The sequence below is a fragment of the Maylandia zebra genome, linkage group LG16, assembly GCF_041146795.1.
Source record: "Maylandia zebra isolate NMK-2024a linkage group LG16, Mzebra_GT3a, whole genome shotgun sequence".
Classification (NCBI taxonomy): domain Eukaryota; kingdom Metazoa; phylum Chordata; class Actinopteri; order Cichliformes; family Cichlidae; genus Maylandia; species Maylandia zebra.
In genome coordinates, this window is record NC_135182.1 from 2,501,154 (window position 1) to 2,516,952 (window position 15,799).

Sequence of the window (15,799 nt, forward strand, 5' to 3'; positions counted from 1 at the left end):
TGGTCCAGCATGAAAACCAAATTGTTCTTCCTGGATTTGAAGTGCGACTAATGGACAAACTTTCTTTTCCTTTACCCTAGCACAAACATTCCCAGGGAGGCCGAGGAGAGCCGTCTCCCTCTAGTTGGAGCACACCCTTTCAGTCCCCCTTCTTAAATATAGAAACTATCACTCAAGTCTCTCATTTCACAGGCACCACCCCAGATCGCCATGCAACATTGCAGAGGTGTGTCAACAAGACAGTTCTACCACAGCCAGAGTGTTAAGGAACTCCGGGAAAACCTCATCCAGGGGCCCAGCCATCAAACTACCTCAGTGACCTTGACCCCAGTGATGTTTGAGTTCTTCTACAGAAAATGTGTCAGTGGGATTAAGGAGGTCATCAAAGTATTCCCTCCACCATCCAGCTAGTTGAAGTCAGCAGCACTCCACCTGCACCAGAATTGCCTCAAGCCAAAAGTCTGTTTCCATGGCCTCACCAAACTCCTCCCACACCCACGCTGTGCTTTAGCAATCACCTGAGCTGTGAACAAAGTGAAATTTGATTTTCTTTGAAAATTTGATTTTCTTTTTTTGACAGAATGCAGGGGATGGTGGGACCATGTTAACTGTTGGCCCCATGCTGCAGTTGGAGATGTTGTGTCTCAGCCATGTCCTGGATTTCTACACACCACTGGTTAGTAGTAGGGCCATACAGTAGTGCATATTTTTAAACTCATAGCTTGGCTATGTTAGTCACATGATTTGATATCCCTGTGTTGCTGTAGTTTCTACATCATAATAATAATGTAAGTCTAGAATCAGTATCACAATTTACCAGTGATGCTGTCTGAGCATTCAGTTAGCATTAACCAAGAAACAAGCTAATGTTATTAAAAGCAAACATGAACAAACTAACATAAGTTTAATATAACAGCACAACCAAGTTCACAATATATTTATTATATGTATCATAAATATATTAATATATTGTATAAATTAATAAAGAAAACACTTGAAATGCTTACTATTTCTACCAGAAAAGAGTTTTCTATAAACAAGTACATTTTCCCCCACATTGCACAGTAATGGCATCACAAAGACATGATTGTTCAGTTGCAATGTTGATCCTGGACCAACACTCCTGACAACAAAGAAACAACAACACAGGGATGTTAGATACTGTAGGTCTTACCTTGATGTCCGTGGTGAGCTGGAGTGAACCTCTTGGATTGTGGTATAATTAGATTCACACACTCATTGTCTCCAGGGGGTTGAACTAGATTAACCTTTATCCTATATATTACAAAAAAAACCCTAAATTTCTGCTATTGTTTTTTATGTGTTAACAATAAAACACATTGTATGTATGTGTTCCATTTCTGTAGGGCAAGTTTTCAGGAACTGCACAGAGCTTGGCTGGACTGATCCCTACCCTCCACATGATATAGCATGCGAGTATGGCTTTAATGAAAGCCTTCCTCTAGAAGTAAGCCTCTTCCTTCTTCCTTTCATGCTGTAGCACTCAGTCACCCATCGAACTAACTGAACGGGGGGCGGTAACAAAACCTGTCTCCCCACTCGGTTATGTCCCCATGTCTGTTTCCTCCCAGTCCTTGTGTCAAGCCCGCTTCTTAGTGTGTGTCTCATGTTTCCTATTTTTTTGATAATCCCTTGTCCTGTGTTCAAAGTGTTCAGTTTTGCTTCCTCCCTTTCTCGTTGTGTCAGATTAGTTCCAGCTGTGTTTTCCTTTTGTTTCCCATCCCCTCGTTATTCTGTTTTTTTGAAAATGGAGATTTTCCGTTTTCAGTGACCGAAAACGCCGTTTACGAGGGGACAAAAGGTGCAAACGCATAGAAAAATCTGCGTGTACGTGTGAACGTAGCCTTAGTCTTCTGTCTTCCTCTGCCTCTTCTCACACTCTCCGCACATAGAAGGAACGTGCAGGAACCCTGCAGATGCAGGGTGAGGGCTGCCAGTTCAGTTTGAATTAATCCTGTTTACATGGCAGTGTTGTGGCAGTGTTGAAAGTTATGATACCAAAAATATTCTTGCCTTTCGTCCAATGAGATAAATAGATACATAGTCATGCAAAAATCTGCTGCTGCTGAACTCACTGGATATATTCATGTTTTTCCCAGGTGCACAGCTCCCAGAGGTACTTCCTGTTTGTGAGAATCATGTACTCTGTGGGTTACAGTGTTTCCCTTGTCTTCCTCATCACAGCTGTTGCTATTCTCTCCCTTCTGAGGTCAGTGATGAGAGAATTAACAAACAACAATATCTGCGTACAACACTGTCTGTTACTTTACCAACTGTGTGTGAGGCACAATTATTACAGATGTTATTAGAAAGTAGTTATTTGATTTATTATAAGACATTTACATTATAAGAGCTATTAGGCCCATGACTAACTACCCTGTAACTAAATGTAATATCATTTGAATTTACATGAATTTTAAAAAACACCTTATATTGTAAGTAATTTGTAAGTAATTTTAAAACATCCTATGTATTTTTAAGTGCGTGTTGATTACTTCATAATTTCATGGTAATTTCTGGAAAAACAAACAATACTTCCCCATCTTACACTGTAAGTATGCTGTACTGGGGTGCAGGCTGTATAACTTTGAGGTATTTTTCAGGACACAAATAGCACTGCAAGAAATTTAAGTACAGTGTAAGTAATTTAAGTACAGTGTAAGTATTTTTAACTCATAAAATGACTTATGCTATTTGTCAATGATGTAAGTATACTGATTTGTTAGCACTTTTTTTGAAAAAAGTTTTGAAAACAAGAGCATCAAGTGATTTATGGAGATCCTTAGCAGCTAACTCTGGTCTTAATTCATCATTTAAACTATGAACACAGCATCCTGGAGGTTCCTCTGCTCTCATCCCATTTGTCCAGCCAAAATCTAAAAGTCTATAGAAAAAAAAGAGAACCTGTATCTGTGGCTGATTTTTTTTTCTAACTTTCAACACCACCTGTGCCCACTTCAACCTCCTAGGACCTGGCGTCCACATATGTGGGCATCACATTTTGGGTTGTCTAGACCAAAATACTCAATTTTGCTCTACAAGGGCCTGATATCCACTTACGAGGACATTATACTACCATTGTTCCATCAAATTTTAAAACGAATGTCCTCATACGTGGCTCTCATTTTTCTTAGGAACAAAAATTGGGTAAAAAAAAAAAATCTGGTGTTTCTTTGTTTTTACATTGATCGGGTCCCAATCAGCCCAAATATCAAATGGCATGCCGTGGAAGAGTTCAGGTCTTAGGAGGTTAAAGCTTTAAATGATAAGAGCTGAACCATGAAAACAATTTTAGCATGTCTGGTATATGGACTGATTCTTATATAGTGCTTTTCTACTCTCCCAGAGCAAAGTGCTTTATACAACATGCCTCATTTACCCATTCACACAAGCACTTTTCCTATGCTTAAGTGCTTCTTATCCAACATTCACACACATTTATACTCTGATGAATGCATCTCACCTTTTATGCAACTCACTGGTAAATGCTTCAGGCAAAGGTAGATTTGTGAAGCGTTTGTAGAAAAAGAGGGAAGAGTTGGCTGAGTAGTACAGTATTCGAGTCTGCAGGCTTCAACAAACCTTTTAGCTTAGCACAATCATTACAGATCACAGTTATAGATCCAGAGGGTAGATTTATAATCCTTAAGTTATCTATACTTTACAAATGGTTAAGTACTGTAAGCATATATGGCCCAAGTGTTGATGACTGATTTTTGCCCTTTTAGTAAAACTCAATATAATTATTTTCTTAACAATAATTTTCTTTTAATAATAAAACATGTAATTAAAGGTCCAACTACAAATCGTCATTACTGTGAGTCAAACATTTGCAGCGTTGCAAAATAACACAGTGCTGCATCTGAATCTCCACTTTATCTGAAATGCCACAAATACGATGAAGAAATAAAGAAATTTTGTTGTTGGAGAAATGAATGCAACATAGGGAATTCCTCACAATATATTTTTATTACAATATATTTGATCTATGAACTGATGACTTCACTAAGAAGAAGAAATTAGCACGTTTAATCACTCTTAAATCATGAAGACTTCAGTTGTCACATTAACCGTCTGAGCTCCAAACCCTAAACTTTTGATATCTGTTGCAGAAAAGCAAAGAACGTTTGTGGAAAAATGTAAATACTCGATAAGTGTCAGTTAATAATTGTCAATAATTACTGTGTTTTTTTTTCTTTTCATTGGAGTAGAAGTAGAGCCCAAAAGGTTACAAACAAAAATGTAACTTTTTTGTTATGGTAAGGTTTACCAGTGACGATGACCTTAGAGGGTTAAATAATCTATTCTCAATACATAATTTATAATTTAACATGTATATATTATCACCACCAAATATATGCATGTATATACACATTTACATTATCTATGATATACATGTTATCAAATAACATGAACGATTATAACATTTGATCCATGTCTGTGTCCCACAATCCTCAGGAGGCTCCACTGCACACGCAACTTTATCCATGTCCAGCTCTTCCTCTCCTTCATCTTCCGAGCCGTACTCATCTTTATTAGGGATGCAGTTCTGTTCTCAAATGAAGACAGTTTTCACTGTCACATCTATACGGTACTTTCTGTTTTTGTCTTAACAAAGAGAGAGAGAGAGGGCACATGCTATGTTGTGACTTGGTAACGTGAGACGTTTAACAAGACAAGACATTAACATTTAACATGTGGGGACAGACACATTCAGATAATGCTGTGCCACTTTTTTCTTCAAGTTCTTCAATTAATGCAAGTGGGTGATACTGAAAAATGAGTTTACTACTTCACAGCATCAACTGTTGATCCTGTGATCACTGCTGTGCCTCAGGAAGTAGAGCAAGTTATCCACCAATCATGGCTTTTCCCCAGTTTTTATCTACTGTGTTTGTGTCATAGATAAAAAGTGTTTAATGTAAATAGATTATGGATTCAAGCTCTGCACCACTATAGTGACCATTTCTGAATGGTACATCGCTGAAAAGCATTTAATATGAAATTCTTGGATACAAAATGAAGAACATGACACTTTTATTTCATTTTCATGCTGACTGAGCAAATATGACGCGTTGTATGGCAAAAACAAAAATACAAGTAGATGGAACAAGATCGTGGACTTTTATAAATCAGAGAATAATTTTGTTAAATGTTTGCGTGTTTTTCAATTTCAAGACCTTCAGTCTCAGATTTTTAGAATATTTTCTGCTGCACCATCTCTGATCTGAATAAAATGTTTAAAGTTTGTTATAATGATTGTTTTTCATTTTAGAATCTTATAGTTTTTAAGATATACTTTTTAAAAGGTTTTCACACTTTCATGCTATTTTTTCTTTTCCTTTTTTTGCAAATTGAAATCTGAGGCTGAGTTTGAACATGAACATTTTGAAAACTACTAAAGATAAATGTGGGTTTTATGGAGTGATGAATCCCAAGAGATCAGGAAAGAGGCACAACAGTAAGAGTCATCTGTAAAAGATAGTGGACGCTGTGCCGTGGTTGGTTCATTTCAGACTGGGGTTGTTGGGGATCTTGTCAAAATTTAGGGAATTATGAACATAGTACTGTCAGATTTTGATCCACCATCTGTTTCCTTGTAGAAAGAGTCTGATTGGCAGCAAGTTCATATTTTAGCATGACAATGATCTCAAACACACTGCCAACACAAACACACAATGAAAAAATATCAGTCAGGGTTTAGCCTCCCCGGAGCGCAGACCTCAACATTATTGAAGTGCGATCATGTTTAGAGAGAATGGAGCAAAAGGCAGAAACATGCAAAGAAGAGCTTTGAATCTCCTTCAAGCATGTCAGTGAAGGACATTCAATGTCAGTGACCCCCCCAGTCATAAGTGAGTCATCGCAGATCAGATAGGCCGTTTCTCTCAGTCACACTCCCCCCAGATCACACTATCACTTCCCATGTTGGTGACCCTGCAGACCCCCAGCAGAACAGCGGAGTCCGTGGATTAGAGTCCTTCACACAACAAAGCCACTCTAAGAAGCCTGGGTACAGTGAACCATCATTTGGCACAGAGGAAAAAACAACATGAGGACCCACTCCCTGACTCTGAGGTGCAGGGAAGCTACCCACTTGTCCACCAGGGAAAACCCCAATATGCATGCAGCGAATCCTGAGGAGCCCACCACCTTTCACATAGGGGATCTTCAGTGGAAATAAGTCCCATCCCTCTCCAGAAACCTTGTTCCACAGCCAGAATTATGCGCTGAGATGAGCCCAGCTATATATAGTCGGTATCTCCCGACCTCACACACCAGCTCAGGCTCCTTCCCCACCAGAGAGGTGACGTTCCCTGTGCCACAGGCCAGTTTTGGAAGCTGGGCATCAGAATGCCAGGACCTCTGCCTCTGACTGCCACCCAATCCAAAGAGTATCAAACCCCTATAGACTCCTGTGGTAGTGGACCCATAGGAGAATGGACACAGAGCCTGGTCAGGCCATACGGATTAAGGCTCAGTCACCAGACCCTCACTCTGGAGCCTCTACGCCGGGCCAAGCTCCAGGGTAGGGACCTGGTGACCCTGTCCCGGGCAGGGTACACAGTGCAATAAATCAAGCCTCCAGGATTGCTCTTTGTCTGGCCCTGTCACAGCCAAGGTTTTTGGAGGAAAATATTAAGATGAATCACACTAAGATTAGCTGCACTGATCAGTTTTTCGCTGAGCTTTTTCCTCACCTACAGTGTTTAGAGCTGAGCATCGCATATTTCTGGCATGTTTCCGAAGAACAGTTGCACACTCGCCCATCTGTGTCACAAGAAAAACCTCTGACAGCAATGATTAGTGTAAGAAGGAGGAGACGAATCCTCAGGAGATGATGCAACAGCTATAACATTAGATTACACCAGCACAAGTAGATAAGTGCTGGAGGAAGAATTCAGATGCAACATATAAATAGACCACAAGTCCAAGTATTGCAGTGAAAATGTCAGCAAGCTGTACTTCTATAATCCACTGTATATAATATAATCACTATATGATTATATAATGCCAATTTAGAATCACCAGTTAAAACTAGCATGTATGTCTTTATACAACTGATTCACGTCACCTGTGGGAGATCTAACTGATAATGTAATTTGGGGAGTTACTGTTACACTGTATTATATTTTGGGTCCACGTACCACCTAGCATAATGTGTGTGGTGGATTAAAATGGGCAATATTCATCTTCTACCACAGGTCAGAACTCATAATACAACAGAACTCGTTTGTGGGTCATTTTTGGCGAGAGTCGAGTTTTTGGCAATATTTATCAGTTGTTACCAAATGTGTTAATGTTTAAAATACTGTAGAAACACTAATGTATCAGTGAATAATGTTTCAGCTGTCATCTTTTCTTTTTAAAATCTAGTTTTAGTTTAGTTTTATGTGGCCATGATAACCCTCCAAAAGTTGATTCTGTTCATCTGGACGTAGCGTTTTCACAGGTTTTCACAGGAGGCTGACGACGTCACCTGGATGATGACGAAATGTTTCTCCCACTGAAAACATCCAGATGAACAGAAACAACTTTTGGAGATTTACTCACCTGGATGATTGAGAATGCTTCAAGATGACCATGATAACGCTGAGTTACACTGTGTGCACTGTGCCAGACACCTGCTTATCTTCTCTCTGCCCTCTGCTGCCCCCTGAAGGTCAGTTGTAAATTTGCCACTGTGCTGTCTAACTACTGCATCATGGCCAACTACAGCTGGCTGCTGGCTGAGGGCTACTACCTGTACAAACTTGTCAGCGCCTCGCTGTTCTCTCAGAGGAAACACTTGTCGTGGTACATCATCCTTGGCTGGGGTATGACAGCTCAGTAGCAGTCACTGTTACTATTCTTTATTATTATTTTTCTTTGTTTCACTCTGTTTATTTGGATGTCAGTATTTTGCTGATCTATATAGTCCTCTTATTGATAATAGCAGAAGGTAAACGCTAACGTTTCTCTCGTCTTCCAGGTTCTCCAGTGATTATCATGAGTGGCTGGAGTTTTGCTAAGTACCTCCATGAAGATGAAGGGTAAGCTCAACACATATTAAACTGTATAGTACAAACAGTACACATGATCACATGTTTTTGGACATTAAAGGAATAAATGTAAAATGATTACATGCTGGGAATAAATACCTCCCTTTCTTCTGATTCCTAGGATTTCTCTTCATTTCAAATATCAAACTGTTATTTAAAATACAGGAGTTTATGGCCATATTAAGTGCTGTCATTAGCAACTTTGATAAATAAAATATTTGGTAGCACTTTCTATTACAAGTCAGTAATAAAGAGGTAATAGTAGGGTAACAAGGAGAAACAAGACTCTAATAATGTGGTAATTGTTACCACTCAGTTACCTTTGGTAGTTTCTGTGTAATAGGCAGGAAACAGAGCTGCAGAACACAAAGCTGGCTTTTTAAATTTTTAATAACAAATTAATAACCAGGTAATAATCTTTTCAATTCAGTTTCACTTCAATTTTATTTGCACAGCACCAAATCACAACAACAGTCACCTCAAGGCGCTTTATATTGTAAGGTAGACCCTACAGTAATACATACATTTGTGGGTCAGCTGCCCGCTTGCAAAATGAAAAACTTTAGGTTTTGAAAGAAAAACAATGTTAAAGCAAGCGTGATGTAACTGGTAGACCTTTGAGCAACAATGTCACAGATACAGACTGTCCTATTAGAAAAATGCACCGTCATAATTTGTGTATAAAGTAAAATCATTAATTCATCCTTTTAATTTTCTGCCCAATATAACATTTTGGAATATTTCATTTAGAAATAAACCACTACAAAGTTTACTGTGGGTGGATAGCGCTATTCTGAGTACACCCTCACCAATTGTTGAAAACTGGAGTGCTCAATTTATGGGTAAATACATATATAAGTGCTAAAACAGGAATAATTTCCCTTCTTGTTACTATAACTGATTCTAAAGTACAATTTTACTAACCCAGAGGAACAACTGTAATCTTTATTTTTAGATTTTTTCCCCAAAATAGTATTTCAACTTTTTTCTCATAAGAGATTTTTGATTTTAATCTCCAAATTTTGAGTTAATTCTCAAAATGATCTTGTTTTTTTTTTTCTTAATGTGGCCCTCATACTCCATCGTACGTCTGAGACAGGATGCATCTGTATCAGCAACAGACTAAATTGGAAGATCAGAAGCTTTATACAAAAAGGGGACGAGTAGAAAAGCTGAGAACCTTCAGTGTTTGTAAAATTATGGACAATATCTATGACTAATTTATGGTCTGCATAGTGTACAGTGCTGGGAGAGCAACACTGGAGCTGCTGACATCAAGAGACTGAAAAAACGACTGTCCCTGAGTCTCATCTGTCAGATTATTGTTGTTGTTGTTGTTGTTATTGTTATTATTATTATCACCATCATCATCATCATTATTATTATTATTGTTATTTTTATTTTATTATTATTATTATTATTATTGTTGTTGTTATTATTATTATTATTATTATTATTATTATTATTATTATTGTTGTTGTTGTTGTTGTTATTGTTGTTATTATTATTATTATTATTATTATTATCACCATTATTATTATTATTATTATTATTATATATCCCTTTAAAAGCAGGATACTCAATGTTATTCTCCACAGTTAGGGATTGATTGGATTGGGTTTGGGAATGTTAAACTACCACATATAGGTTGGTGGGATCAACTGTAAATATTTTGTGTCTAGATATTTTTGGCCATATATTTAATTCAGTAGCTTGAAATCCTGACCAATTACTGTGACCAGTTACTGTCACTGACATCGTGTTTGTTTATGTTTCCTCTCTTAAGTTGCTGGGAGATGAGAAGGAGTGAATGGATCTGGTGGATTCTCAGACTTCCTGTTCTACTCTTCATTATAGTCAGTTCTTCCTTATGTTGATCTTTCTGTAAAAAAATGATTGCATGCTCTGAAAGCTTCCTTGTGATTGCTCTGGACACTAGCAGGTTGCTAAGGAAACCAGAAGTTCATGCAAACTTCTGGTGACCATAATACAAGGACCTACAATCTACTGACCAAATGGTATTGGAAGTGCAAAGAGTGCAACACAAACCAGAAATGGAGAACATTCGCCTTCACAGTACAAGTTGTATCTGTGAAATGTGTTGGTCACAAACTTCAGGTGCAATTTGTACTTTGAAGACGAGATTTCACGGTTTCTGGTTTGGATCACACTTTTTCAAGTTTCACTATAATTCCATGAAAATGGAATGGCCAGACAAGTCAGGTTCTTCCTTGTATAAGGAGAATGTTGGTGTTCTCCGGCAATCACTTGACAGCCATTCACAGAAAGTTGTGGTGGATCTTTAGTATTAAAATTTCTGTATGGCTGTAAATACTTAATCTTTTATGATAAGCATAGACACAGTTTCACTTTAAGACATTATTAAAACTGTGGGTTATGATATAATTAACTATTGGGCCAGTGATTTAATGGTTCCAGAAATGAGCGCAACAGGAAACAGTCACATCAAAAACAACAAAGCAGAGATCCAATAAAGAGTGTTTACACTGTAGCAAGGCAGCAGTTTCTAATAATTGTGTGAAAGCATCATTCATCCCAGGGAGCAGCGCCTGAAGCTGAAGCTCTGCCTGCTTTGTTTTCCAGGTGAACTTGTTGTTCTTCCTGTGTATCCTAAAAATACTGGTGGCCAAGCTAAGGACACAAGACATGCCCGGCAATGAATTCAATCACTACAGGTGAGTGACTTACTTCAGTTTTCTATTCCACAGAACTGTGAAATGGCCCCAGTCAAAGCTAACCAGCTATTATGTGAAAGAGACTCTGAAGCGCCTTGAGGCAATTGTTGTTGTGATTTGGCACTACATGAATAAAATAAAACCGAATTGAATTAAAGAAGCTGGGTGGTGCAAAACGTTGTTTCAATGAAACCTTTTACTCCAACGTTTGTTTGCTGAAGGCAAGAAATGAGATAGAGGACATACAAACTGTATGTGTGGGGTGGCTGTAGTTCAGGTGGTAGAGCAGGTCAGCCACGGTCAGTGGTTCGATCCCAGTCTGCTCCAGTCTGCATGTCAAGTATCCTTGGGCAAGATACCAACCCCATGTTGCTCTCCCATGCATCCATCAGAGTGTGAATGGTGTATGAATGTTAGATAGAGCACTTAAGAGCTTAGAAGAATGTGTGATTGGATGAATGAATTAGTTGTATAAAGCGCTTTGAGTGCTCAGACATTCTTCACTGACGTGTTGAAGGCAGAGAAGTTGCGGTGATGCATTTTATGAGTGTATAAAGATTAATCTGGCTTTTATGTGGAAGAAGTAATTGGTTTCAGCTCACCTAGCAGAAAATAAGAAAAGCCTCTTTTATTCAAAAAAATGCTCATAGTTCAGTAACATTGATTAAACAGGTCCAGTGTTCGTATCACTACTCAAATAAAAGTATGAAATATTACTCATATGTTTTAAATTTGCATTTAAACACCCATGTGATTTACTGATGTAGAAAGTAATTTGTGAATCATTACATTACCTTTACTTTGTAATAGTACCTGGGCACTTGCAGTTAACAGTGTAACACTAAACTTTTCAAATGCTCACAAATCTTTTTCTTTTTAGTACCTTCGATCTTAGTAATACCATAAAGCTTCCACCTAAGTCAGAACGCTCGGAAAACGTTATGGTGACAAGAGGAAATGTAATTACACCTAAGCCTGCTCTAGGTTGGAAAGTAGCAAATGGACTGACACTTGGAGAGAAAAGTTTGCTACAGGCATCATTCACCCATCCACACACATATTTGTACTATACTTTATTCTGTGGCTTTAAGTGTTTATTAACTATCTATGCAACTCCAGATGAACACAAAAGCAGCAGCAGCACTTTTTTTCATTAGTAACTATAATGTGATTCCTGAATTTAGTATTTGTTATAAATTTTTACATTGTAGACAAATGCAATATGATTACAGTAATGCATTACTTTGAGGGTTTATACACCACAGTAAGCTCACCATAAAAGGTGAGCTACTTCCCCACTTAGCTCTAGCTGCATGTGTATAAGATAATCATTCAGGTCCTACTTGACTATGTCGGGTTTAACCACTGTAGCAATGGAAGAAGTGTTTGAAAGACATGAGTTAGCCACTGGATTCCTTCATACTCCTGTCACAGTAATAACATTTGTGCTTTGTTGTTTTTTTTAAAGTGGGACTAAGTGAAATAGTTGAATCTGAGCAATATGAACATGAACTTTATCCATTGGATACATCTGGGACATTATTATGTCCCGGATGATCAGATCATGTTGTTGGTGTTGGGGTGGAGGTGGAGGTGAGACTGCTTCATAACATAGTCAGATCAAGCTGCTGAGGTGAATTTGTGCAGCTGAGCAGTTACGCCCTGTGTTGCAGTTTGCAGCTAGATGTGTTATTTTATTTAAAATCGAATGCCCTGACTCACAGAACCTGGAGAAGAAAACACATGTACGTTCATCCTTAACATTCGGGATGAATCGGTGTTGTGGAGTTTCTGTGTCACTCAACCTTTTGATCAAAATTTTAAAAAATGTTAGCTTATATTCTAAAAATGGGCAAAAGGGCCGACATCTGCTTCAGTTTTGATTTGAGGTCCATTTGTGTTTAAGTTTGCTCTTTTTGATCACAGGTTTTTATTTTTTCCCAGAGGTCTGTGTATTATTATTTGTCTGATATTTTCAAAGAGGTTTGTAGACTTTCTCACTTTAATTCTAATGGTTCATACACTGTTATTCTTCAAACAACAGGAAACTTGCCAAGTCATCCTTCCTCCTGGTGTCGCTCTTTGGCTTACACTACATTCTCTTTGCTTTCCTTCCACACAAAGTCCGCGGCAGGACCTATGAAATCTGGAACTTTATTGAGCTGGCTTTTGCTTCTACTCAGGTACAGTAAAGCCAACTGTAAGCTGTTGTCTAATCACCACCTTTAATTTTCTCCTAACACAGAAGTCTATTTGTACACGGCAGGAACATTGGTGTGTATTTGAACAGTGCATTTGTTCCTGCAGTAAAGAAAGTGTTCTTTAAAGAATCATTTGCTGCATTCAGCAGCTTCATTGTATGAGAGACTAGAACAGGAAGCTTCTAAAAATATCCACATGCACTAACAGCAGCCTGTCAGTTATGTTTCTGTACGTGTTGTTTCAGGGATTTGTCGTAGCGCTTCTGTACTGTTTCCTGAACGGGGAGGTAAGGTTTATTTTTCCCTTTATACCCATGAAACATTATGTTGTCATTTCTAGATGTAAGCTTACTGTTCACATGCAAAATTACAGAAAATAAACTTGTCAAAGTCTAATTAGCAGTGTGGTGGTTGTACCATCCATCCTAGAAACAACCTGGAAATAGTCCGACTTTAAAAATGACTGAACACATTAGGTAAACAGCTGGCACAGAAACAAACATTGCATTTATATTTAATTGCAAAAGATTCCTAGAAGAAATCACTTTGATTTATTCGGTACAGACCAAATAAACAGTCGTCCAAGTTTTTCTTAAAGAGCTTACACAAAGGCAGGGCAGGCCCAGATCTGTACAATAACAATATATGAGATCTTCACTATTTGTAACAAGTGTCACTTTGCCTGGAACCACTGCATGTGTGGACTGCAGGCTTCATAACATTTTTCTAAAAGCCTGCTTTTAGAAAAATATGAAATAAAAACTAAAATTGCCCAAACTGGCCATTTAATAAAGAATCACAAGGTTAAGGTTCTTTGATAGTCCTGGTCCCAGTGTTAATTTTTCTCAGGCTCATACAACATCTTTCCCCATGTACACCCAGGAATTTTTACAGTTTCAATTCAACTTACTGTTGAACCTCCTGGAGTTTTGGCACTTTTACACCAATCAGTACACAAGACATTGCTGACGTGATTAGTTCTTGAAAAATCAAATGGAAAATAATAATAATAATAATAATAATAATAACAACTAGGGCTGTGTGATATGACCAAAATCTCATATCCCGATATAAGGCATTTATCGTCCCGACAATAATATATAACAACAAAAGTTTTACATTTTCTGTAAATTCTGTGAGTCTCGGGCAACTCGACTTGCGTGACGTGTTTTCAGCTCAGCGTGTGTATCTGGACTCGAGTGTTACATAAGTTGTAACGGCCTCAATTCTCTTTGTGAGTATTTATTCCACGCGTGCTGCGGGGAAAAGCCTGTTCTAAGCTTCTAAATTTGTTTGTTTTTAGCACCTGACGGCTCTTTTTAGCTTCTCTTTTGTAAACACTCTGCATTCTATGTCATGTGATTCCGTTTATTTTGAAAAATCTAAACAGGATCTTCAGCTTTATTGTGAAAGGTTTATGTGGAAATAAACAGTGGACGACAGAGCCACGCGATGGTTTTACCGTCGTTGTTGCTAACGACAACGCATAAAAACAGTCGTTTGTCCGTCCGTAGTGTGGTTATATTAAATATAAGAAAAAGAGAGAACGTCTTGAAACTCCACAGTGACCATCAAAACGATAAAATAAATATTACCTTAAACAGTTTACTTTGCAAAACAAACAATAGCGTAATTTGAAACATAGACGTTTTCATATCATCATCCGATATATGTGGTTATATCGAACAGCCCTAATAAAAACAATAATAATAATAAACCCATATAGTAATTAATATGTAATATCTGGGAAAGTAACACTTGGCTTTTAATTTTATGGCCAAGAAGTGAGGAATTGGTGCAATTTAAAAGTTTAAATCCACAGAAAATATTTCTTCTTTATCACCATTGTGACTGTGTTTAATCTTAAAATATAACTGCGAGCCAACTTTTCCCCAGTGTAGCAATAATTAATAGCAATAATTGTTCTCCAGGTGCAGAACGAGATCCAGAGGAGGTGGCGGAGGTGGAAGATGAAGCACCGCGTGCAGTTGGAGCACAGGAGGAAGTGCGGCAGCATGAGCCAGAGCGGGGGCTCTGAGCGGGGCCCCACCAACATCACTCTTCTATTTAAATCAGCCTCCACACCCGAGTCTGGTCTGGTGTAGCATGATACGAGGTTCCTCAGCGAGAGAAATACAAGATGATGTCTTCTCCATTTTAGACACAAATGTGTGCAAAGAAGGCAGAGCAACAAAACTAAGTACACTTTTCCAAATGTATCTGAAATATATATACAATCCTCATACACTCACATGTTAAAATATCCAGGTAAATGCCTCTGAACGGGATGTTTGCATCATGACACAACAAATGTCTATACACACACACACACATATATATACACTCAACAAAAATATAAACGCAACACCTTTGTTACTGCTCCCATTCCCCATGGGATGGACGTAGAGACCTAAAATTCATTCCAGATACACAATATAACCATCCCTCCCAAACAGTGGTCACAAATCAGTCCAAATGTGTGGTAGTGGGCACATCTGCTATATTGAGATAATCCATCCCACCTCACAGGTGTGCCACATCAGGATGCTGATCTGACATCATGAGTAGTGCACAGGTGTACCTCAGACTGCCCACAACAAAAGGCCACCCTGGAATGTGCAGTTTTGTCTCACAGCAAAATGCCACAGATGCCACAAGCAATGAGGGAGCGTGCAATTGGCATGCTGACAGCAGGAATGTCAACCAGATCTGTCGCCCGTGCATTGAATGTTCATTTCTCAACCATAAGCCGTCTCCACAGGCGTTTCAGAGAATATGGCAGCACATCCAACCGGCCTCACAACCGCAGACCTCGTGTAACCACACCAGCCCAGGACCT

General features: G+C 38.4%; 1 protein-coding gene across 1 annotated transcript; it reads left to right on the forward strand.

The window, feature by feature from the left end:
* Positions 1 to 210: 210 nt before the first annotated feature.
* sctr (secretin receptor) lies at positions 211 to 15,296 on the forward strand. Its single transcript, XM_076875381.1, has 12 exons — positions 211 to 387; positions 581 to 683; positions 1,368 to 1,468; positions 2,121 to 2,230; positions 4,480 to 4,612; positions 7,685 to 7,838; positions 7,994 to 8,054; positions 9,850 to 9,919; positions 10,668 to 10,759; positions 12,804 to 12,942; positions 13,206 to 13,247; positions 14,892 to 15,296. Exons 1-12 carry the CDS (start codon positions 211 to 213, stop codon positions 15,063 to 15,065), a joined length of 1,356 nt encoding a protein of 451 aa, XP_076731496.1. The 3' UTR covers positions 15,066 to 15,296.
* Positions 15,297 to 15,799: the final 503 nt, after the last annotated feature.

Bases quoted from the DNA above. Each gene is read 5' to 3' on its own strand.
- sctr (XM_076875381.1), top strand. From the start codon at position 211: ATGCAACATTGCAGAGGTGTGTCAACAAGACAGTTCTACCACAGCCAG. The intron at 2,231-4,479 runs GTCAGTGATGAG...CACAATCCTCAG, and splicing joins GCTATTCTCTCCCTTCTGAG to GAGGCTCCACTGCACACGCA. The intron at 4,613-7,684 runs GTACTTTCTGTT...TGCCCCCTGAAG, and splicing joins TTCACTGTCACATCTATACG to GTCAGTTGTAAATTTGCCAC.